The 24050-nt window shown below is 33.5% G+C and overlaps 2 protein-coding genes across 2 annotated transcripts; both read right to left on the bottom strand.

The window, feature by feature from the left end:
• Positions 1-3758: 3758 nt before the first annotated feature.
• LOC133194941 (uncharacterized) lies at positions 3759-13588 on the bottom strand. The gene is made up of 4 exons (XM_061330838.1): positions 13526-13588; positions 5011-5206; positions 4176-4180; positions 3759-3995 (listed from the first exon to the last, which is right to left on the bottom strand). Exons 1-4 carry the CDS (start codon positions 13586-13588, stop codon positions 3759-3761), a joined length of 501 nt encoding a protein of 166 aa, XP_061186822.1.
• A 302-nt stretch (positions 13589-13890) lies between these two features.
• Positions 13891-23563, bottom strand: LOC133195581 (interferon-induced protein 44-like). Its single transcript, XM_061331465.1, has 6 exons — positions 23027-23563; positions 22705-22787; positions 17559-17756; positions 17121-17267; positions 16448-16619; positions 13891-14589 (listed from the first exon to the last, which is right to left on the bottom strand). Exons 1-6 carry the CDS (start codon positions 23550-23552, stop codon positions 14285-14287), a joined length of 1431 nt encoding a protein of 476 aa, XP_061187449.1. The 5' UTR covers positions 23553-23563; the 3' UTR covers positions 13891-14284.
• Positions 23564-24050: the final 487 nt, after the last annotated feature.

Below are 24050 nucleotides of genomic sequence, written 5' to 3'. Positions count from 1 at the left end.
TTCCATATCAATATGACTAATTGTGGCTTTGTTGTTCTTAACAAGAAGATTTTCAAAGAATTTTCCTATATATTCCTATGTAAAAATTTGATCCTCCATTGTGGCCCCTCCCTACCCCCGGGGGTCATGATTTGAACAAAATTAAATCAACACTACCTGAGGATGATTCCATATCAATATGACTAATTGTGGCTTTGTTGTTTTTGAGAAGAAGATTATTGAAAAATTTTCCTATATATTCCTATGTAAAACTTTGATACCCCATTGTGGCCCCATCCTACCCCCGGGGGTCATGATTTGAACAAACTTGAATCTACACTATGTAATGAAGGTTTCACGTAAGTTTCAACTTTTCTGGCCCAATGGTTCTTGAGAAGAAGATTTTTAAAAGATGACACCAAATTTTCACCAATTCTTAATTATCTCCCCTTGGAATAGGGCGTGGCCCTTCATTTGAACAAACTTGAACCCCCTTCACGCAAGGATGCTTTGTGGCAAGTTTGGTTGAAATTGGCCCAGTGGTTCTTGAGAAGAAGTCAAAAATGTGAAAAGTTTACAGACGGACGGACAGACAGACGGACATACATTAGGTTATATATTGGGTACGTCAAGTCCAAGTCTTCTTGGATATTGCTTATTGGATATAAAAAAAGTGTACATACGAGAGAGCATTCTTTGGGTAGTAACTGTTTAAATCTTATTGGGTATAAATGCTTATGTCCAAAACTTTATTGAGATTTTTCTTATAATTCTTGATTCATACCAAATTTGTGGCTGTTTAATTGTTTGCAGGTAAATTTAGACAAGACTGTAAACCTTTGATTTGGAACACACTTTTTTCACACTTTCTGTAATATAGCTTTTTTGAGAAGTAAATATTGTTACCATCCACATTATTCCTGGCAAATTAGGATATATATTTAAAAATACCTCATACTGGAATGTGTTTACCTAAATGCAATACACATACGAAGACAACCCAACACATCTCAGACACCTGTTTAACCCTTCTTGGATACTTAAAACAAGCATTTGATGAGAAACCCAACAAGTCTATTGAATCATGTCCAATTCCTACTGGATACATATAAACTTGTATTAGAATATAAGCCAACAGGTATTGGACACCTGTCCAACTCCTCTTGGATACCTACATCCCTTAAAACAGATACAACCCTACAGGTATGGATCTGTCCAATTCCTCTTGGATATCTACATCACTACATCTGAATACAAGCCAACAGGTATTGGACACCTGTCCAACTCCTCTTGGATACCTGCATCCCTTCATCAGAATCCAACCCAACACGTAATGGACACCTGTCCATCTCTTGGATACCTACATTCTACCCAACAGGTATTGGACACTTGTCCAATTCTTATTGGGTTAATTAAATTCCCTCATCAGAATACAACCCAACAGGTATTGGACACCTGTCCATCTCCTCTTGGATATCTACATTCCACTCAACAGGTAATGGACACTTGTCCAATTCTTCTTGGGTTTCTTGAATCCCTTCATCAGAATACAACCCAACAGGTGTTGGACACCTGTCCAACACCTCTTGGATACCTACATTCAACCCAACAGGTAAAGTACACTTGTCCAATTCTTCTTGGGTTAATGAAATCCTTTCATCACAATACAACCCAACAGGTATTGGACACCTGTCAAACTCCTCTTGGATACCTATATTCCACCCAACAGGTATTTGACACTTGTCCAACTCCTCTTGGTTATCTGTATCCCTTCTCTTAGAATACAACCAAACAGGTAATGGACACTTGTCTAATTCTTCTTGGGTTACTTGAATCCCTTCTTCAGAATATAACCCAACAGGTATTGGACACCTGTCCAACTCCTCTTGGATACCTACATTCCATCCAACAAGGAAATGACACTTGTCCAATTTTTCTTGGGTTACTTGAATCCCTTCATCAGAATGCAACCCAACAGGCATTGGACACCTGTCCAACTCCTCTTGGATACCTACATTCCACCCAACAGGTATTGGACACTTGTCCAATTCTTCTTGGGTTAATGAAATCCTTTCATCACAATACAACCCAACAGGTATTGGACACCTGTCAAACTCCTCTTGGATACCTTCATTCCACCCAACAGGTATTGGACACTTGTCCAACTCCTCTTGGTTACCTGCATCCCTTCCTTAGAATACAACCCAACAGGTAATAGACACTTGTCCAATTCTTCTTGGGTTAATTAAATCCTTTCATCACAATATAACCCAACAGGTATTGGACACCTGTCCAACTCCTCTTGGATACCTACTTTCCACCCAACAGGGTAATGGACACTTGTCCAATTCTTCTTGGGTTACTTGAATCCTTTCATCACAATATAACCCAACAGGTATTGGACACCTGTCCAACTCCTCTTGGATATTTACTTTCCACCCAACAGGGTAATGGACACTTGTCCAATTCTTCTTGGGTTACTTGAATCCCTTCATAAGAATATAACTCAACAGGTATTGGACAATTGTCCAACTCCTCTTGGTTATCTGCATCCCTTCTCTTAGAATACAACCCAACAGGTAATGGACACTTTTCCAATTCTTCTTGGGTTACTTGAATCCCTTCATCAGAATACAACCAACAGTTCAAATTGCAGTTTTGTTTCTTATTTTAAATTTCTGATTTAATTTAAAAAAATCAGTTTAATGGTTTGAACGTGCAGGAATTCTTAAAATTCAGCGACAACAATATTCTTCATAACATTACATCAAACACCTGCATTTGTAAACATGGCACAAGGTCTGTTATTGTTTTTGTTTACTTTTTACTGGACTTGTTAGATTTGCTAACTTTGCACACATCACTGCACACTTACTGACAACACTGGTGAATCGGTTTTTGCTTTCTACATTTTTATTATCACTTTTTCTTGATTACACTTTTAATATGTTCTATTGATATGCCACAGAATTTCCACTTTTTTTAAATACTAAGGATGAATTTCAGTTTGAGAAAATGCAAGAATGTACAGCAATCATACACACCCAAAATTCATTCTTTTATAATTTTATGATAAATGAAGTTTCATAACACGCTTTAACAATGTCAGTCTGAAATGCTATTAAAGTTATGATATTATACTGACAATTTTGAAAAATATTAGCTTCAAATCTGTACCAATGCCTCTTTAATGACAAAAGGCCCAAGTAGCCCTAAATAAATAAGATCCCTTAATTGTAAATATTTGCTATCAGTTGCTATGATTAAACGGATTCTCATCAACAGAAGAAAATCCATGAAATTGCTATATATTCTCTAGTGCCACATTGCTAAATAGATTGCACCCTTGAGTGCATATTTTCTATCAGTTGCTCTGATAAAACAAAAAATTCTCATCAAATGTACAGAAAATCCATAAAAAAGTTTATATACATGCATCTTCCTAAACCAAACATTCTTCAAGTTAATGAAAATTCTCTTCTGTCATAGAAAAAAAAATCTCAAACTGATTACATGCTACTGTAAAATAAATCATACAGCTTCCTGTACAATACAGATACAATGCATATATTCCCTGTAATAAAAGAAATGACTTGTGATATTCACCATTAACTCAAATTCAGCAAGTATGAAGTACAATTAATAAACTACTTTGTTTAAAAACTAAAAACTTATGCCCTATGTCAAATTTTTTCTACAAATCTGCATCAAAATATTCAATCAAATATCCACTGTAATTAGAGCAGGGGAAGAGTCAAACATCATTCCATGACAAAATTTCAAAGGTAGGGCTTTAATCCTATATAATAAAAAATGTCAAAATGGTTTATTTTTTGTTTCTGGATTATGCTCCATACTTTCTTCTTCAGGGACTCCCATGGCCTATACTGTATGGCACCTTCATTGGCCCTGTTCTTCTCTATTGCCATATTGCAATCTTTCCTTCCTGGAGTGGTGTTTGTGTTCAGACATTCTCTGAAATATTCATGCACCTCCTTCAGTTTTGCCTCCATCCACTTTATTCATGCTGCAATTAGATTATCAGTACACATTTGTATTTGACTCTTGATTCAATTTCAAAGTGTTATCAGACACTGGACGGGAACCAAATAGCTATAGGTCACCTAGGTGAGTCAAGTGACCTAAAAAACAGTAAACTTACGCAAAAATGAAGGGGACCAATTAGACTTAATTACATATTCTATTCAAGTGGAATAAAATGGAAATTTTCACTCAATAAATGTAATCAATCAAGATTTATATAATACAAAGTTTTAAATAAATGACATTTTCATCCCCATCCAAAGACAGATATATAATTAAATAGGAGTATTCATAACATTTCAGATTTACAGGCAATTCAATTCATAACAAGAGGCCCAGGGGCCACATCGCTCACCTGAGCACTATGACTAGAAAAAAAGCAGAAATTAGTTCAGTCTTGAAAGGTTGAAAAGTTTAAATATAAAAGTGGGGGGGGGGGGGTCATGAATTGAACTAATTTGAATCTACATTATTTGAGGATGCTTCCATTTAAATATGACCAATCATGGCTTTGCTGTTCTTGAGAAGAAGATTTTTAAAGATTTTTCCTATATATTCCTATGTAAAACTTTGATCGCCCATTGTGGCCCCACCCGACCCCCAGGGGTCATCATTTGAACAAACTTGAATCTACACTACCTGAGGATGCTTCCACATAAGTTTCATATGTTCAAGCACAGTGGTTCTTGAGAAGAAGATTTTTTAATGATGCCATTAATTTTTCACAAATTCTTAATTATCTCCCCTTGGAAGAAGGCCTGGCCCTTCATTTGAACAAACTTGAATCCCCTTTACCCAAGGATACTTTGTGGCAAGTTTGGTTGAAATTGGCCCAGTGGTTCTTGAGAAGAAGATGAAAATGTGAAAAGTTTAAATCAACAACGACAACAACGACGACAGACAACGGACAAATTTTAATCAGAAAAGCTCACTTGAGCCTTTGGCTCAGGTGAGCTAATAAGCTCTTAAAAAATTCAACATCATTACCTTCCAGTGTGATATCTGTCAATTTTCTGCAAGCATTTTTCACAGTCAAGCCATACACTGTTAACAGCACAAGTTTGGAAATGTCCACAGGCTCAATGACCCCCGAGATCTGCCTATAATGTATTTTATGGACGTCTACTGTATGACCCAAGTGATTTGTCAGCCATTGTTGTTGTTGGGGTGATATGTCAAATACCTGAAAACACAAAAGCAGTCTCATCAAGATTCTAGAAACTATTGTACATCCTATATTTTCAAGTAAAGAAATTTATCGAAGTCAAACAACTATTTGAATTCCTGAGCTATATGTTTATTATGTAGACTGAAGTGTATCAAGCTATAAATAAATATACTAGTCTGTACTGGTCAGCCAAGTTGACTTTTAAATCAACAAAAAAAAAAAAAAAATTACTGTGTAGAATCCACAAAGAAACATTCTTGTCAAGTTCCTGTCCAGTTTGGTTCAATTTGCCCAATGGCTCACAATAGGATTGAAAAGTTAAAGTTTACAGACAAGGTGGACCATGGTGTACATTAAATTTTATTCATTAGGTTAAGTTTCTCAGTAATACAACTTAATAAATAGTGTATTTGATATTGTTATTTTATTTTGTTGCTTTACTATTGTTTGTCCTGTTTACTAAAATAAACACAGCAATAGGTCGCCAAACCATAATGCACATAACGCAACTAAATTTCTGAAAGTCTAGGAAAACAGCTGATAAAAATAAATGGCTTTTTGTTGATAAAAAATTCCGGTCCGGCAGAAATTCATTTGGCCCTGTGAAATGCATCAGACTGTCAGTCCAAATGTCCAGTGTTATTTTTTTTTTTCAAGAACACTGAGCAATTTAGTTGATTTTCAATTATTTCTACGGAAGTTGGCAGTTTTTTTTTTTACCACAGTCAGATAAAGCAAAATGATGAACCAGATTGAAAAAGCTACATGCACAGTATTCTTCATACACAAGTCTAATAAAGTACATGTTATTAAATACATTACATGTAAGCACTCTGAAATATGTCTTGTGTTTTGTTCTGTTTTAACTTCCATTTATGGTAAATTTCATTTTTATAAATAGTCTATGTACTCAAATTTTGCTATGAAGATGGCTACTGCTTTATTTAAAAACTTGACAGAACATTAATAATGACTATAGAAAACATTAGTTTATTTTTAAAAAAAATTGTATGCAACCTCATGAATGTTTATTACCGTTTTAAATTTTTACCATTTCTATTTTCAGACTTTTTTAAATCCCCTCAGTCACAATTCTATGTCAAGTTCGGAAAAAAAGCCAAGGGTTCCAAGTAGACTAGGATACACTCATCCACATTTGTGCAATTACATGAATGAATATCCTGAATATCTTTTCATAACCTAAAATTGGAAAATGTTCATTCCTTTCTTATCCCAAATAGATTTCTTGAATTGATAAAAAATTCAATACTGTAAAAATCTAACAGAAAGAATTTTTTGAGACTGAAAAAAATGGTAAGAGAATGTAATTGATAGGGGTATTCTGTCATGTCATTGTTCATTTTAAAATTAATATTGTGAATTTTATGTGCAACACATTAAGTGCTCTTACCTTGGCATATCTCTACATCATTTGGTAATTGATCCACCTGTGCAATGGTAAAATAAGAAATTTATCTCTATATTTTTAGATAAACCTTACTACATAACATGCAGAAGCCCTGTCATTATTTTCCTTTTAAGAAAAATATACCCCTACCTTAATAGGTAGGGGTATATTTTTTCTTCACTAAAAGAAAAGTAATAACTTCAGCCAGTCAGGTGCCTGTGATTGCATGTTGGGAATATGTTAGGTATGTCAGGGGTGTGCAGTTAAAAAAATTAAATACTAGCCCACGGGCTAGTGGCAGCAATAAAGTTACTAGCCCCAAGTAAAAAGTTACTAGCCCAAATGTAAAGGGGGGGGGGGGTTAACAGAAAATAGTTTATTGTTGAAAAAGTCAGGGTTTTAATGTCATTCTTTTTAAAATTAAAGTTTAATTCTCACTAGTAAAATTAAATCATGTATAAATTAATAATTATGATAGAAAATAAAAATAAATTCAAATAAATTATCTACAATGAAATGAAAATCTTTTTTTTTTTCATCTTAAATCATTAAATACGCTGGAAATATATTTTATGTAAACCACATTACACTTATCTTTCAGTTGATTGAGTGATCGTAAATAATTTAATGAGATATCTGCATGTGTATTTACCATAAACAGAGGAATAGAGGAAATTCGGATAAGATAAAAACGATCGTTTTTGGAAGTAAATAAGTCAGGTAGCACTGCAAAATGGATAAGATTATGGAGATTAACGAACAGTAGGAACATGCTGCCGAATATATTTTTTCATATTTTGAGAATTTAATGGCAAATAACGAGTGAAAATACCGATAGTAATTTTCATGTGTCACATTGGTAGTTTTAATTTTTACTAGCCCAAGGGGCTACCTATGTGCAGAAAACTACTAGCCCGACCCCAAAAAATGGTAGCCCCGGGCGTCGGGCGATGCTAATTGCACACCCCTGTATGTTGTGAAATGTAGAGAGGCTGTGTGCCAGATCTTCACTAATTATACAGCAATTTTGATTTCCTTACATATCAGATGTGATTAACTTATATACAGTTATCTAGTTATTGTCAATTACCCCCATCTATCACCATCTCTGCTATCTTTACACTACATGAAATGATGCCCAACAATTTATGGACAAACGATTGTCAAAATTTTTATTACCTTCTCCTATATACCTCGCCAAAACATACAAAAGTTTATTATTATATAAAATTTAATAATTAACACTTCTGATTTATCAAAGATTATGTATACGATAGTTTTCTAAATGCAGCTCGCGCCATATCAAGTCGATGAAGACAGAGGAAATTCCAAATACATACAAGTATCATTTAAATTAATTGTTCCGATACTTATCCTACTGTTGTACACATTTACGTAAAAAATAGTACATTTTAATCAATTTTACATTTAAATCAAATTTACCTAAGCAAGACATCTATCAATGGGTAAATAAATCGAAGAAACTTACTTTTGCTCTTGTTGAGTTGACCTCGAGCGCTTCTAAGTCGCCATATTTTTTGGTCAAAACAAAACGCCGCAAAGATCAAGACTAACGGAAGTTGATTTTCGGAACTCTCGGGAGTTACTTATGTTAAATTTAGCGTTCCGAGTGTAAAACCGAGATCGAAATACGGTGAGTCCGTAGAAACAACTTTTTCAGACATTTTTTTGGACAAGTCATCGTGTCCAAGTCGTGTTGGGTACTAACCGGCAAATACCCAATTAAGGCATTTTAAGTAAATTTAGCGACACTTCTTATTGGGTATACCCAATTAGCAAAAAGTACCCAATAAGTACCAACTGTGTATAAAAAGAACCCAATAAATGCACTCTCGTAAACACGGACAGACAGACGGACTATAGACAAAATGTGATCGTAAAAAGCTCATTTGAGCTTTCAGCTCAGGTGAGCTAAAAATAGTTTTAAACAAAATATCACAATTACAGTCTGGGGCCTTATGTCATGGTCCGAATGGAGCAGGGTTCGAATTGACCAGACACCGTCGAACATGTTTCATGCTTAATTCTTTTCAGTCAGTTGAAGAACTATGAAGGATTTCATGAATTTATATAATATTTTTTCTAATTGCCAATGTCAAAGCGTTGTATTAGTGATTGCATCTAAACTACAACCAAGACTGTTCTGTTACAATTACGATCGAGTTACGATCGGGCGTGGTATACGGTATACTGGGAAATGGAGGAAATAGAGAAATACAGTAATGCTGGTCAATATCATCGGTTTTTAGGATAGAGTTGGTTAGAAGATTGTATAAGTAAAGCTAAGATTTAGAAATTCAATCTTTTTAGTATTCGTGTTTATGTAATTTTGTAATTATTTTACCTCCTGTACGTTGTGTTGTTTATGTTACACGGTTATCGTTCCGAAATGTTATTCATGTCATTCAACGCACCCTTTCTGTAGAAATTCATCCGCAACAACCATCACGTTTTTCTTGTGTGAGAATAAAACATAATATTGTTGTTTTGCAATAGAATTAATTGCAGATATAATTGATGCAATTTTATTTTCAAGCTATTATTCATTTTGAGCGTTTTCAAAGAAATTGGTTTATACCTATTGCTATTTTCTATTGTGGATGCATCGACTGACACATTCGGTCGCGTACATATCCGGTCGCGATTTCAACTGGGCGCTTGCTCCAAGAGCTCGACGTCATAAAAATCTACGTTGAAAGGTTGATACATGTAGATTGTACAAATATTTTGAAGCAGTTCGCTGCAGTTCAAATACAGTCTGTATACAAGCTCAAGAGGGGCGGGGTCGATTTTGGAATTGATTTCAGCACACTAGTATCTAGGGAAGTATACGGATTTTCGGAATAAACTTTTATGTACATGTAGAAAAGTAAATAATGTATGTTTGAATCGATATGAATAGATATTAAAATTTAAAAGCATTTGATTTATAAGTATTTCATTGGCTAAAGTGTGCACTCTATGTAAGGAGTGAAAGTAAAGAATAAGGAATAATAACCCAGCTAGCACAAAAACATTTTTAAAATGTTTTTAAACATTTTCAAAATGTTACAAAAACATTTTGAAAAATGTTTTAATCACGTGATTTTGTATGGTTTTTTAAACGTATTTAAAACATTTTACCCAAATGTTTCAGCAAATGTTATCAGAACATTTAATTAAATGTTACAAAAACATTTTTCAAAAAATGTTTTAATCACGTGATTTTGTATGGTTTTTAAACGTTTTTAAAACATTTTACCCAAATGTTTCAGCAAATGTTATCAGAACATTTTCCTAAAATGTTACAAAAACATTTTCCAAAAATGTTTTAATCACGTGATTTTGTATGGTTTTTTAAACGTTTTTAAAACATTTTACCCAAATGTTTCAGCAAATGTTATCAGAACATTTTCCGAAAATGTTACAAGAACATTTTTGCAAATGTTTTATTCACGTGATTTTGTATGGTTTTTAAAACGTTTTAAAAACATTTTACCCAAATGTCGTAATGACATCTCTTTCCTGAAATGTCAATAGACATTTTCAATAATGACATGAGAACATCATTTTGTATGATTTTAAGAGCGCTTATAATACATTTCATCTTAATTATAACTCTCAAAGAATAAATCACAACTGAATGAATTAATTTTTTTTTTTTTTTTTTTTTTACAAATTTTAATACAAACCCTTATGCAATATGCAAAACACGTTTTAGTTCCATTTCCAGTACAAGTTCTGAGTTATATTGTTTTAACCCAACAGGTATTTTTAAAGAAAAAAATCCATTCACTGAATTTAACAAATCCTTCCCATAAAAAGAATAACCAGGCCTAGATCACTGTTATCAATTACGATCCCGCAAAATGCATGTATCTACATGTATATGTGTAGGTTCCACAGAGCGGCGGATCTAGCTTTATATAAATGGAATCGCACACATAAACTTCACAAGAAGTCTGTCCTCGGAAAGAATTGAACAAGTCGCTCGATCTTTTCAGTAAAGCAGAACCTGTAAACATGGAGACAACAGTGTTTAAGTCATTTACTTCAGATCTTTAAATGATGAAAATATACAAGAACATTTTTTAATTAAATCATAAAATCACAAGAACTTTTCCCATTTGCATTATGAAAAGAATTAGAATTGTTGCTTGTTCATAACTATAACACAATAATATTATTGAAGAGCAATGATATTTACGTACAAAAAATTGCCTTTGTCTTTGTCAGCTAGAGGCAGTTCTTTCAAATATGGCAATTTGAATGGAATTCAAGTCTGTTGCTGGAACTGTCATCTAACTGCAATATGATTTAATGTTTCAATTATAAGATATTTTGAATTATGATCAACATAAGGTAAGGAGGTATATTTGTTGTTGCCTAAAGTATTTAATTCAAACACATAATAGCTTTGTCTTTGCTACACATATGCATACAAAAATACAATGATGTACTGGTAACATAAAGGTCATTTTTAAAAATTATCTTTTGAAATCTCTGATTAAAGTATACTCACAATGCAGATGTTAATAATCCGGCGCTCATTCTCCAGGCTTATATGATGCAAAAATCTTGTTTGAAAATCAGCGACAAGAAAACGCGCACATCCTGTTTACCAGAATTCAAATTTTGGCCTAGATAAGCTGCAAACCACTATACTCTATAACGCGCTGCCCAGAAGGAGAATTGCATAACAAGGTTATCTTGACCTGAAACTGACCAGTGAAGCCACTCCTAATCTGCTGCCTTGGAGTTTAAGAAATATGATGCAAACAGGCGAGACCGTCATAAATCAGGCTGTGTTAATTATTGTAAAGTTTGTTTATTATTTTGTTTTCTTTTTAAAATTAAAATATCTTAAATTTATTCAATGAACTTTGTATTGATTACAAGTCTGTGAACTCAATAAGACTTTTTAAAAAAAAAATGTATTATTGAAAAAAGAAAGAAAATACCGGGATACGCAAGTGATCGAGTTGCAGTAATATTAATGTCTTCGGAAAATTTTTAAAAGCAATTATTCATTTAATCCCAATCTTCTCTGGATATTCTATGCATTTTTTTCTCAGACAATTGGGTTAGTCGTGAATATTTTCAAAACATTTTGAAAATTACATTACAAAATGTTGCATTAATGCTAAATAAAATATTATAGTCTTTAGAAGAATAAACGTTAAAGTCAATGTTCTAAAAACATTTTTACAACATACTTTGAAAATAAATAAATGCATTAATATTGAAAATGATATAAATGTTTTAAAAACATTTTGAAAATGTTTCTATAAAATGTTGCATAAATCATAAATAAAATGTTTCAGTTGTAGGAGGAGAAAACGTTTTGTTAAATGTTTTAAAAACATTCTCACGACCAACACTTGAAAATATTTAAATATTATACTATAAGCAGTATGTAGAATGTTTTAAAAACATTTTGACGACGTTCCTTCAAAATGTTTTAGAAAAGTAACATTACAATGTTACAGATATATAGAAGAGGAATGTTTTATATTATGTTTTAAAAACATTTTTATAACGTAATATGAAACTGTTTAATATATGCAAACAAAACATACCTTTCGAATCATTTTTAAAACGTTTCAAAAACATTTTATAGAAATGTTCCTTAAAGATTTTACCTTAACCATTTTGAAAACATTTTTAAAATGTTTTTAAAATGTTACAATGGGAAAGAAAAATGTTTTTAAAACATTTTAAAAATGTTTACTCTGAAATGTTTTGAAAAAACCTTTTTATAACTGCAGTAAAATGTTTTGAAAATGTTTTGTGCTACCTGGGAACAAATGGTTTACTAAAATTAAGAATGAATTTGATAAGTTTGATTTAAGTTATCTCCTGTTCCAAAACTTTGATACTCATAGAGCGTATGTTATAGTTAAGCAAAGATTCTTTGATGTGCATGCCAAGAAATTCTTTACAATATTAAGATATCCACTAAGGGAAAGTTGTATCAATACATATTGGACCATTTTTGTTTACAGTATTATTTATCAAAACCTATTAAACATGTAGATCTATACCAAAAACGTATCGCATGCTTTAGATTGTCTAGTCATAAATTACAGGTTGAAGAAGGTAAATATGTTAATGAAAATAAAAATAACAGAATATGTTTATTATGTGACATGAATGATTTAGATGAATTTAATTTTATCTTAAAATGTCCTGAATATCATGTTCTTAGAATACAATATATCAAACAATATTATGTTAAAAAGTGTCTTTAAATTAATACAATTGTTAAGTGTTTAAAATGTCAAAGAAATGTCAAAATTGGGAAGATTTTTGTTAAGCGCTTCACAACGAAGATTAAAACTACTAAATTGTTTGTAGCATATAATATGTATGTACATATTTAAAACATAATATATTATAACAATGAAAGAATCGAATAGTTTCATATATGTAGGTCTATATATGTATACATGTATATACAATGTATATAATGTAGCAGGTCTACTGAAATTATCATGCATTTATTTACTTCCATTTTGTATATTTTGTGTCATACTATCTGATGTGCCATATGGCATAAGAAAAATAAAGAATAAAATAGTTCCCTACCTTTATTTTTAATACCCCTTGCCCAAGTTATGTCAATCGACGTATTATCAAGTGACAAAAATCGTCTGAAGTTTGTACGTCCATTTTGTCAGTGTTCAGACATTTATAATTTATAATTTTTTCTTGCAATTGTCTTTGAATCAAATAATTTGTTTTAATACATAAAAATGATTTCTATTCGTTATGTTAGTCCAATTTTAATATCATTAAATTTGCTTATTTTGATTAATATTTTTAATTAACATTTGATAACTGAATAATGTATCAAATAATTTTTTCTACTTTAATGTTTTCTTTGATTTTTTTCTTGTGGAAATTCTTTTAAATGTTAAATATACCTTGGCAGCCAATTTGATGCTTTGCATCTTGTATTTCGTGTAACGTTGTGTCTTTTGTCCCATCTTCAACCAGGTGCGTAGCTTGGGAGCCAATGTTGTTATTTCTATACACACTCAAAAGAGCGATGCTTTCAAAATTTAAAAATCAATACCAAAGAAAACCCATCTGTAACACGGTAAAAACAATACCTTGCAAGCTGGTTAACGGAGTAAATACACTTGTTACAATAATACAGAGACATAAATGTGGATGGATACCAAATTATTCATCAATATAATCCAACTTCATTCTGAAAAGCTTGAATGCCTTTTCAAACTTCTTTATGATTCAATTAATATACAGATTACAACACAAAAAAATAATATACATGTAGCACCTTTTTTATTTGCGTTTTTTAATATCATCATGCGATTGCAATCATAAAGTGACGAAATTCAGCACAGAATCCACCGTGCGTAATAAATACATGACTGTACATGTATAACTAGCACCCTATTCATATTTGAGCTACTTTAACGGATTTATAAAATTGTCAACTTCCTTATCACTGAGCTGCTCGCTGATGTCCTGCACATATCCTTTAAAAATATGAAGAAGTTTTGTCAAAGCCTTTGCAAACATTCTTAAACTTAATACTGTTCAACAGGAATTTTACCACCAACCTCCTTTACGTATTAGATCTACATCTTTCCTCTCGTGTAATATTTATAAGTTGTCTTAATTTTTATCCAATCGTTCGACTTCCCCAAAAATCACTTTTAGTCTTTTTCCTCTCTTCTTCCTTCGGCAGCCATTTTATCCACTTGTTCCTCTAAGTAGTCGTCTGCGAAATCTGCCGTCTGCTTCAAAGCTTTCAGGATCAAGATGTCAATATTGGGTTCCAAACTAGTTTCACTCTCGTAGTTTTTGATTGGCATAATGTAGCCACGTGGTAGTCCCATGACGTCAGCAACCTTGTCGACTGTGTCACGAACGGCTTGGCTGTAAAACATATTGGATGCGTCCTCATTGACCTTTGCGCAGACTTTGTCCAGCTTAGTCAAATACACAACCTGGGGAATATCTGTTCAATGAAACAATAGGACAAGTTTACAAGTAGCTGAATAACTTCGGGAGAAATCTGAAAAATCAAATAAAAAAAGTATAGTAATATTTTACTATAGAAATTGGTGATCTCCACATTTTTCATGATTGCTACTTTGTACGTAAGTGTCTTCATTAAAATGAAAAATTTATGAAATGGAGTTACAGTATTACTGCTGGTGTTATTTGAGTACAAATCAGAGAGGTTCACGCAGTGATCTATTTCATAAAACTTAAACATAAACAATACAAATTGTGAACAGGACAAATAACACGGACCTGAAAAACTCCAGAGTTGGAACAGTGCCTAGGAGTAGCAGGCATCTCCTGTAGACCGGCCCTGCCCGCCATGAGCCCTATTTATTGCTCAGATAAACCAATTAATCCGGAATAAAATTTATAATTAAAACAATGACGTTACCATTGGTATAAAGTACGACACTCAAAATACGACCCAACGATGGGTTGTATAAGCAAACAAGGTCATTATAACGACCATAAAATTTTCAAATTGTTGACTTTAAACGAAGTTACTCAGAGAAGAAGGGTGAACAAGGCAGACAGAAAGCTTATAGTGCGACAAACATTAAGGTGAAAAATTAAATCTCAATTATATCAAAAAAATTTCTTTGATACGTCATCTAAAATTAAAGTATATCTACAATTTGCAAAAATTTTACAAAGATTGAAATTATTTGCCTATGAAATGGCATACACCTACTAATGAGGGCAAAAAGGATACTAAGTAATTTTCTCGTACTTCTGTATGGGTTGGTCTTCGCTCCATTTTTTAAAAGTAAAAATATACATTTTTGGTTAACAGAAACATGGAGCAATGATTCACTGTATCTTAAAAAATAACTTTTTATGACACAACATTTATTCAACATTTTTCCGAAAATACTGAAGTCCAGTTAAACAAGGGTCATGTCATAAACAAGATTTAAATGCCAATATTTTTCAGGACTTGTATAGAGTAGTGGGTAGTGTGTTAGTTACAAAGAAAAAATGAATATGATTTTCATACATCTGAAGCTAGAGGTATTCTGCATGCTTTGTTCGCCCAACTTATTTGTCAGTAACCTGCCTTGGTAAAATTAAACATGCTCAGAGCAAGTTCCTGCGTATTGAATAAGTTGGAAGATGTATGCACCATATATGAGCATCTACGTCTACTACTAAGACCAAGTAAATCAAAAAGATAGTGTTTCCTTGAAGTTCCTTCTGTGCTTGGTTCAAGACAGTATTTATAAACATGCTAATTTTTACTCAGAACTTTTCCTTCTATATTTCTCAAAAATGCTTTCCTTTATTTCAAGAAATCTTAATGTTGTCAGTAGAATTTTTTTTCAAAAAACGATGCTTCATTCATATCTGAGTGTTTATAAATGCTACCCCCACCGTCGTTTAATGCAGTTTCCCATAGCCTCTTTCTGTATTTTCTCCATGACTTTTTTTAACCATCACTGTGTATATTTCACAGACAGTCCTGTTTTGCTTTTGTGAGCAGTCGTTTACTGTTAAAAAACTTTCAGGGCAAAAACATATCGGATACACTAAATTCATCAAAATTTAACCATTATCATTTGTATTTCTGTAGACAAGTGCAATTATTCTTTGTTCTTAGCTGTTTTCAGAAATTTTCATAAAAAAGGGGAAAGAAAATATCTAACAAAACTTTCTTATACTATGCATATTTGATTTTTTCCCCTCCAGATAAAGTTCAATCTGCATCTCAATTTTACAACAAATAATTGTGAGAAGAAAAGAAACTAATACGCTTAATATTTTAAGTGTTTATTTTTTATCATGTAAGCTTTGTATAAGAATACTCGTACTTCTCTGATTCATCCTGCCCTGAAGTTCCTTTAGTTGTTTGAGGATTTTTTCGGGCATGACGTCAATTGTACTTCCGTCCACTACAAACGCCACACAGTGGATTTTATCACCAAGTCGAGGGTTCCGAATGAAGCCAAAGGTCTCGGTTGTAAACGGTGCTGATGGATTAAACTGAAGACAAAATAGTCATTCTTATCATCGTTTATTAAAAAAAAATTAACTATCTAAAATGCCTTCCATTATTTATCCAGTTCGTCTGACTATTCAAATGATGGTTTATTTCTCGGAGGCTTTCTTAGATCATACACACACGGAAATAATTAAACAATCAAATGTGTCAAAATTTATTCAAGAAGAACTCAATCATTGAGAATGTATATGGAATGCATTGATTTCAATTAATCTTTAAAATGTGGTAGTTTACTCTAAATTTATGATTGGTATGATGCAAAGGCTAATTAAGTTGCACGATAAATTTTCATACTCAGTTCCAAGATTAGTAAAGACATCAGGCACAACAAAACGAAATTCTGGCCCTTGGAAAGGATATCTAAAAATCCATTCTTTGGTTATCACGATATGTGTTTCAACGGATTATATATTCTATTTACTGTATATAAACAAAAAAGGCGCGGGCAAAGCTAGTATTCGCCTTTGTGATAGTGGCCATACCTGGTATCTGTCCGGTACGTTACCGTCCAGTATATAAGCTATCTCCTGAGCGTCTATTGTAAAATCCTCCTCCAGACCCCGAGTGTCACACAGGCGAATCTTCAGGTTATGACCTGAGTTCTGGTCCTTGATGGTGTATTTCCGGAACTTCAAATAAAAAAAAGGTGATTTTTTTTTTTACCTGTTGTCTCTCACACTAGGACTGTAAGGAACATATGTGCCAACCTATATAACTTTCTAAAATCGTCAACCCCTCTTCTCCTTGGGGATGGGGGAGCGGGCAATATGCCTAATAGATGTAAATATGGACTTGAATATTTAAATCTCAGTAATTTCTTGTGTATATATAGATGTTCGACAAAGTTTCAGTTTCGTGTGTTACATGTAACTGTAGACAACAAAGTCTTGTCTATCAAGTAGAATTACAAGGAATCTTACCACTGTTGTGAGGCTGTGTTCAAAGCTCCCACTCCGAGCCTTACTGGTGATTTTCCCGCGAAAAATTGAGTTGACTGAGTTAAAGAAGCTGGATTTACCAGCGCCAATCTGTCCAATCAAAAGGATGTTTGCTGCAGTCACATTAGCCTCGCTTTCAGGTTCATATTCCACAACTGATTCTTTAAGCTGCTGCATTGTCTATAGATCAAACAAGTAATAGCTTTTCAAAAAGCTTGTCTGGCTAAAGCAATCAATATCTATAAAACATATAAGCATGCATATGATTAGTAATAAACATTTTGTCCATTTTTTTTTTTTTTGGGGGGGGGGGGGGCTCAAAATATTTCATTCAATTTGAAGACTTCTACAAAACAACGTGATTTTTTTAAGTTAAACTTGTTTATGACTCATCAAATGAATGGAAAGTAAACAAAATTTATGTGAAGATATATATTGTTTGTATCTCAATTATGTACAAGTACAATGCACATGCATATGGATAAAAGGATGACTGCAGTTAACGCCTGTTTTTGGGTCTTTTTCGGTTGTTTCTGTTGCTTTTATATCTAAACCTTATCTCCCTTTTGTATGTTTATGAAAAAATACTGTCAATTTGGAACCACATTTAAATCTTAAAATGATTTTAGACTGTGATACAATAAAATGGTTCAATGTTTTTTGTCCTTACTGCTTTCCAAATATAGAGAATTTACACTTACCTGCCCTTGATTGAACATTAGATATGCATGAGAGGTGGAGCTAACATTGTATGCTACCTTACAAGTCACGTGACGGAATTTAGTATTCACAAAGTTACCTGAGGTAAGAAATTACGTGATGAATTATAATATTCAACATGTCACAATCCTTGGTTACGACACGGAGAGCAAATGTAAGAAGAAGCAGTTTTTCTCTTTTTTCTCTTTTTATTCATGAGCGCATGTTTGTCTATTAATCTCCTTTTGACACATTTTTATTTATGCAAATATACAACTACTGTTAAACGTAAAACAATAGACAAACATGCGCTGACTATGTATAAAGTCAGTAAAAAAGTGGGCTTCCTCATTATCGAACGGAGATTCAAGAAATTGTGATGACCCCCGCCTTTGAAAACAGATTCGAACTTCGTAAATACACACTTTTATTAAACGTAATTACATAAAGTTGTAGATTGGATGTTGACCATTCTTGCAATGAAAAGAAAAATGTTTGTTTTGAAAATTTATTTTGTCGTAAATTCCGCATGTCCTTAAGTGCAGTCATCCTTTGAAAGAAGTTAATATGACATGATATAATTGAAGATTCTTTAAATGGTTTAAAATCAAAATGAAGTAAGTAAAGAAAAAAAATTAGTTAATTTATTTGATATATTATGCTGGGCAGATGTAGCTGTGTAAAGGTTAATAATTAACTAATATAATATATTAGTTTAAAATACATAGAAATAACAACGTTTTCAAAAAAATAATACTAGGAGTAAGGAAATATATTGATGAACATGGTTCAGTTAAATGTAAAGAAAAGCTGTGTATAAGGTGCATGGCAAAATGTATCACACCCAAAAAAATTTAACCAAATGTTGACAAAAGATTATCAGGATAAAAAAAAGTGCACACTAATGAACTGAAACGCACAAAAAAGGTTACACGGGTTTGTCCGTATAGGGAATCGCATGGAATAAACAGTTGCATACAAAAAAAGGGGCGCAAACACATCAATATTTTGCACCAGTAATATGATTTTTTCTTCTTAAACAGTTGTTGCAGGTAGCAAATTTCGATGTAAATCTGCTTGCACAAAATTTAGCCCTTAGTTTCGCACCGTGGAAAAAATTATCCTTAAATTGCCTGACACTCGTGGTGCCGTGCATCACGATAAAGTTTTGATGAATGTAAGTAAGCAACCATAATCTAGGATGAACAGGTTTGGTAAAATGAACCGAGGAAAATTAGACGTATAGAATTATATTACAGTACTACAAATAATCATATAAAAATGAAAACTGGGGAAAATAATGTTCCAATAAGTATATTGTAACAGACAATGGCACAAATGCATAAAATGAAGATGCAGGAACACTCTAATTACAAGTCTTGCTGTTTTGGAAAAGTAAGCACTTTCGATTTTCTTAAAAAATATATTGCTTTACAAAACTTTGCCTGACTCATAAACTGGATGGTCTTGTGGTTCTTCTTCGGAGGATTATTAAATGATCCCAAGCTAATTTACCATTGTTACTTACACTGATTCTCACTTTGAAGAGATCTTCATTTGAACGTTATCAATGTTTAAGGATTTTTTTTCTGTCTTGACACACTAGTTTAGAAAAAGTCAAAAACTAGAAAACTTAACATACAGAGGGAAGAAAAACGTAGAACAGAAAAGCTCCCAACACCTTTTTGGAATGACCAACAATTAAGCTGAAATGACCAACCCCAACACCTCCCCTTCAAAATAAAACCTGTTGGGCGTCAAAGCCTTTGAGGTGCTTTTAAACAACAGTATATTCCTACCTCCTCATCTACGGAAAACAACCCCATCCCTCGCTTCAGCCCCTGCCCATCATGATTTTATATTAACACGAAGTTTTCCTTTAAATTTTATTAAATGTAAATACCTACATATAAAATGATGCGGGAATAAGATCTACCATACATTGTAGGTCATGTTTTACTTGAAATTCACTGATTTATACTGAAACGCAAAAGAAACGCAACATCCTATTTTAGAGGGGAAAATTATATAAAGGATATAATTTTGTATCTAAAAAGTACGGATATCTTCAACTTTGTAAGTATCGATAATTTAACGGTTGAATGATTTTCATGCCATAACCGGAAGTTAAGTTTGAGCGCGCTGAACAGAAATCAAAAATTGGATGTTTAACAAAACATTTGACAAAAATATTAGGTTTTAAGGGTTTGTATCTGTTTATCATAAGTAAGGGCCCTGTCACACCAAGCTGCGTCCACACGGAGTCATTACGGCGTTGTAAAAATGTTAAAATCGCAGTGGAATAGCAGGGAAATCGCACAAATTTCTGTAAAATTTTTACAATGTGAAGATGTCACGGCGTCCCTAAGGCGACCCACGCGTTTCTACGGCGTTCTCGCGGCGTACTACTGCGTTCCCAACGGAGATCTCTCTGTGATTGACTGCGCTTCCGCGGAGCTTTTACGGCGTGTTAGGAGTTGTCACCTCGCGTTTACGGCGTTCTCACTGCGCTTGCTGCGTTCACAATACGTCCACGATGCGTTCTTCACTATGGATATATAATCAGAAGAAGTGTAACACATTTTTTTTAAAGATTCGAGTCACATAACGCAAAGACTTCAAAAATGATGTTAGTTTTATAATCAAAATCCTTCTTTTTTCAATTATATCAATTCAGATGTGTTTTTTCTTTGATTTTATTATGAATGTAAAAAATAAACACACTGAAAAGTTGTTATAAAATTTAAGTAATTCCATCGCAACTCCACTGAAGCAACAGAACAGGTTCTGGTGTAACTTTACTTCTCAATTCTACTCCCATGCTCCTGGCCAGGAGTGCAACAAATACGTTAGAATTATTGCTGATCAAATATGAGGCCATTTCTCTTGTTTTGTGAGCTGGCTGAAAACGCTCTAACAACGCCGTGAAGGCGCATTGTGATCGCCAACGTACGCGGTAGAAACGCCAAGGAAGCGCAATGATCGCAGTGACAACTCCTTGTTGTCGCTGTGTAATCGCAGTCAAAAAACTCACAAGACAATTTATCTCATTAGAAGCGCCGTAAAAGCGCGATAGAAACGCCGTGATATTCCAAGGACTCCGCGAGGTCTCCGTGGAAGCGCGTAGTCTACTATCACTGCGTTCATGCTGCGATCATGTGCGTCTTCATGGCGTGCGTATGGAGCTCCCACTGCGTTGTTGGAGATCTCACCGCGCTGCTACGGCAATCATACTGCGTTTCTACTGCGTTCTTATCAGACGGCGATCACATGGCGCGTGCTTTGTGCATGCCCAAAGCGCGCACCTTCCCCTGGCGTTCTAAAAGACCCTACGCGACCCTACCGCGTTCAGTGGAGATCTCGCCGCGTTGTCACGGTGCTGTAGGAGACTCTACTGCGCTCACCTAGGCGTTGTGCATTTTTTATGGACGCCGTGAGGACGCAGTCCCGGTGTGACAGGGGTTTAATGCAGCAATATTCCGCAAAATAAATTCTTCTTTCGTTCCGGAAGAGATGCCAAGGCTTCCTGAAAATGACTCAAGTACGCATTTCAAATGCTCTAGCTGGAAAATCTGAAAATAAAGGTGATGGAGAATTGCAGATGCAAAAATGCACGACAACATGCTTCAACAGGCTCATACGTATCATTAGCATGAATGATAGTCCGTGGACCGAAAGTCCTAGTGTTACTACAATGCGCTAGGTTACAGAAAATTCGACTTTGTCATCTGAAAAACGGACATTTAAAAATGGCAAAGGATATTTTTTTCGCTCAGATCTCAAGATTGTTGAACCTATTGCATCGAGGAAATCAAGCTGCAATTGTTGTGCATGGCAGTCTTCCACGCTATAATTGAATGGCTGAGAAGGGGGGTGTTTTAACAGTCATGTGTTACTTTCTAAAGTTAAAAGATAATCATTTAACATTGTTATCAAATCTCTGATGTTTTTAAATCGAGTTTAACTCAACTGTAATCAGTTTTGAAAATCATTAGTTTAAAGGTTCAGATATTTGTAGATTACTGCTTGTTACTTTTCTTTTGCGTTTCAGTATATTTTTTTTTATTCATTGCATTATCAACGGAATTCAAACCCTTCTTTTAAAGTCCCCATTCTCAAACCCTTTATAAAATGTAACGATAATCAATTATAATGCAACAGAATTAAAGAAAAGACAATTTGAGATAACAAATACACCAGATATCCATAGCATATATCAGTTCAAAATTTATGCGTTTCTAGTTACATGTCGACGACACAAAAAAACCTAGTTCATTTTTCTAGTCGTAGAGTAGAGCACCTTTCCACAAAATCGCAATAGATTTTGATATGTTATCCAAAATTCGCTCCTTAAAATTTTAACCTGAGTATGATATTCAATTTATAAATTTCTTTTTAAAAAGAAATTGATTACAAATGAATGTTATACCTTTACATCAAAGTCTGGAAATTTTCTCCAAGGGTTGTCCAGAAGTTCTGAATCCATGGTTGCCTTGTTTGGATCAGGTCCGTCTTCAAAAGAAAATATAACTCATGTTTGTTCATTTTACTAATGCAAAAATACAAATTTCAAAGTATATATTTTGTACATTCATGATACAAAAATGTTGCTTTCTAAAGTTAACGACATAAAACAAACTTCCCAAGATACACATATCTTATTACATGTAACATTATAATGTTTATTATGGTATCACTGCTGGTTTATGGTGTAAAACATTTTGTATGAAAATTTCATTACAAAGAATCACCTTTTACAAGAAACACTTCTAGATCCGTCACTTGAAGAGAATTGTTAAACATAGTATTAGCGTTTTGACCATTTAAATTGTAGGAATTCCCCACAGCGTGGAGATATCCGTTTAATGGAAAATAATTTCCAGACTTGGTGATGGTTCCACTAAACGTGTGAATATCATGCCCGCCACCAAATGTCGGCCCATAGTTGCCCCCACCATATCCAGCAGAAGTTGCATTAGTGACAGGACACTTTAACGGGTTTGAAGACCCGTTATACTGCAGACGAAACAGAAATGCATTTGGATCGTTGATATAACCTCCACTAGAGTTCCAGCTTTGTGACAGGTACCCCCCGTAGATAGTGTTGTTAGTGTTGTATAGAACTGTTACTGTTGGTCCCTGACCGTTACACTGTTGGTGAAATGTTGTGGCTGAACAACCATCTCTGCTGATCTTGTACAGTAACCGAAAGTGACAAGTCTTGCCTATCCATGTCGCCAACTGATCCCTGTATATCCGGTCCAGAAGCTCAGTCATACTTCTGAGATTTATAATTGAAGTATTATTTTTTATTTATTTGATTTATCATTGTTATAATTATTATTTATTACTTGACAATAGCTGCTGCACTTACATAATATTTAAAACTTTATTTTATTTGAACAGATATCCCTTCTAATTCATTTTTATTTAAGGAATGAATTTAATAGCTACCCAATTTATACGGTATAAAATGGGTTGGGCAGTTTTCGCTATATAAACAGTGAAGCTATTAATTTGATTCCTTATAATTTAATTTTCATTCATTTAGTGTAAGAAATAAAGATAACTTCCGTTTTTTTAAAAAATGTCTTCAAATTGTACAAAATCTAAATGTAACATCAGACGGATCGATACGTTTCAGGGATTTATCAGTACCTTCTCAAGGGCCGAAATTCGGCCCCATTCCCAATTGAAAATGAGCTCATTTTTTCCCAATTTGGTTGTATTTTTTCCCAATTGGTGAACAATGCTTTTATATTCAATTTTCTTGGA

The sequence above is a fragment of the Saccostrea echinata genome, unplaced genomic scaffold (assembly GCF_033153115.1).
Source record: "Saccostrea echinata isolate AGI-Se365-2 ecotype Australia unplaced genomic scaffold, CSIRO_AGI_Sech_v1 ptg000029l, whole genome shotgun sequence".
Classification (NCBI taxonomy): Eukaryota; Metazoa; Mollusca; class Bivalvia; order Ostreida; family Ostreidae; genus Saccostrea; species Saccostrea echinata.
This window is presented reverse-complemented; position numbering and strand designations above follow the sequence as displayed.

What these genes read in the sequence shown, in the direction of transcription:
- LOC133194941 (XM_061330838.1), bottom strand. Translation starts at nt 13,588, where the DNA reads ATGGGACAAAAGACACAACGTTACACGAAATACAAGATGCAAAGCATC. An exon ending in GCATCAAATTGGCTGCCAAG is followed by an intron (nt 5,207 to 13,525) that starts GTATATTTAACA and finishes TTGTGTTTTCAG; the next exon opens with GTATTTGACATATCACCCCA.
- LOC133195581 (XM_061331465.1), bottom strand. Translation starts at nt 23,552, where the DNA reads ATGACTGAGCTTCTGGACCGGATATACAGGGATCAGTTGGCGACATGG. An exon ending in ACGTACCGGACAGATACCAG is followed by an intron (nt 16,620 to 17,120) that starts GTATGGCCACTA and finishes TTTTGTCTTCAG; the next exon opens with TTTAATCCATCAGCACCGTT. An exon ending in GGGCAGGATGAATCAGAGAA is followed by an intron (nt 14,590 to 16,447) that starts GTACGAGTATTC and finishes TTCATTGAACAG; the next exon opens with ATATTCCCCAGGTTGTGTAT.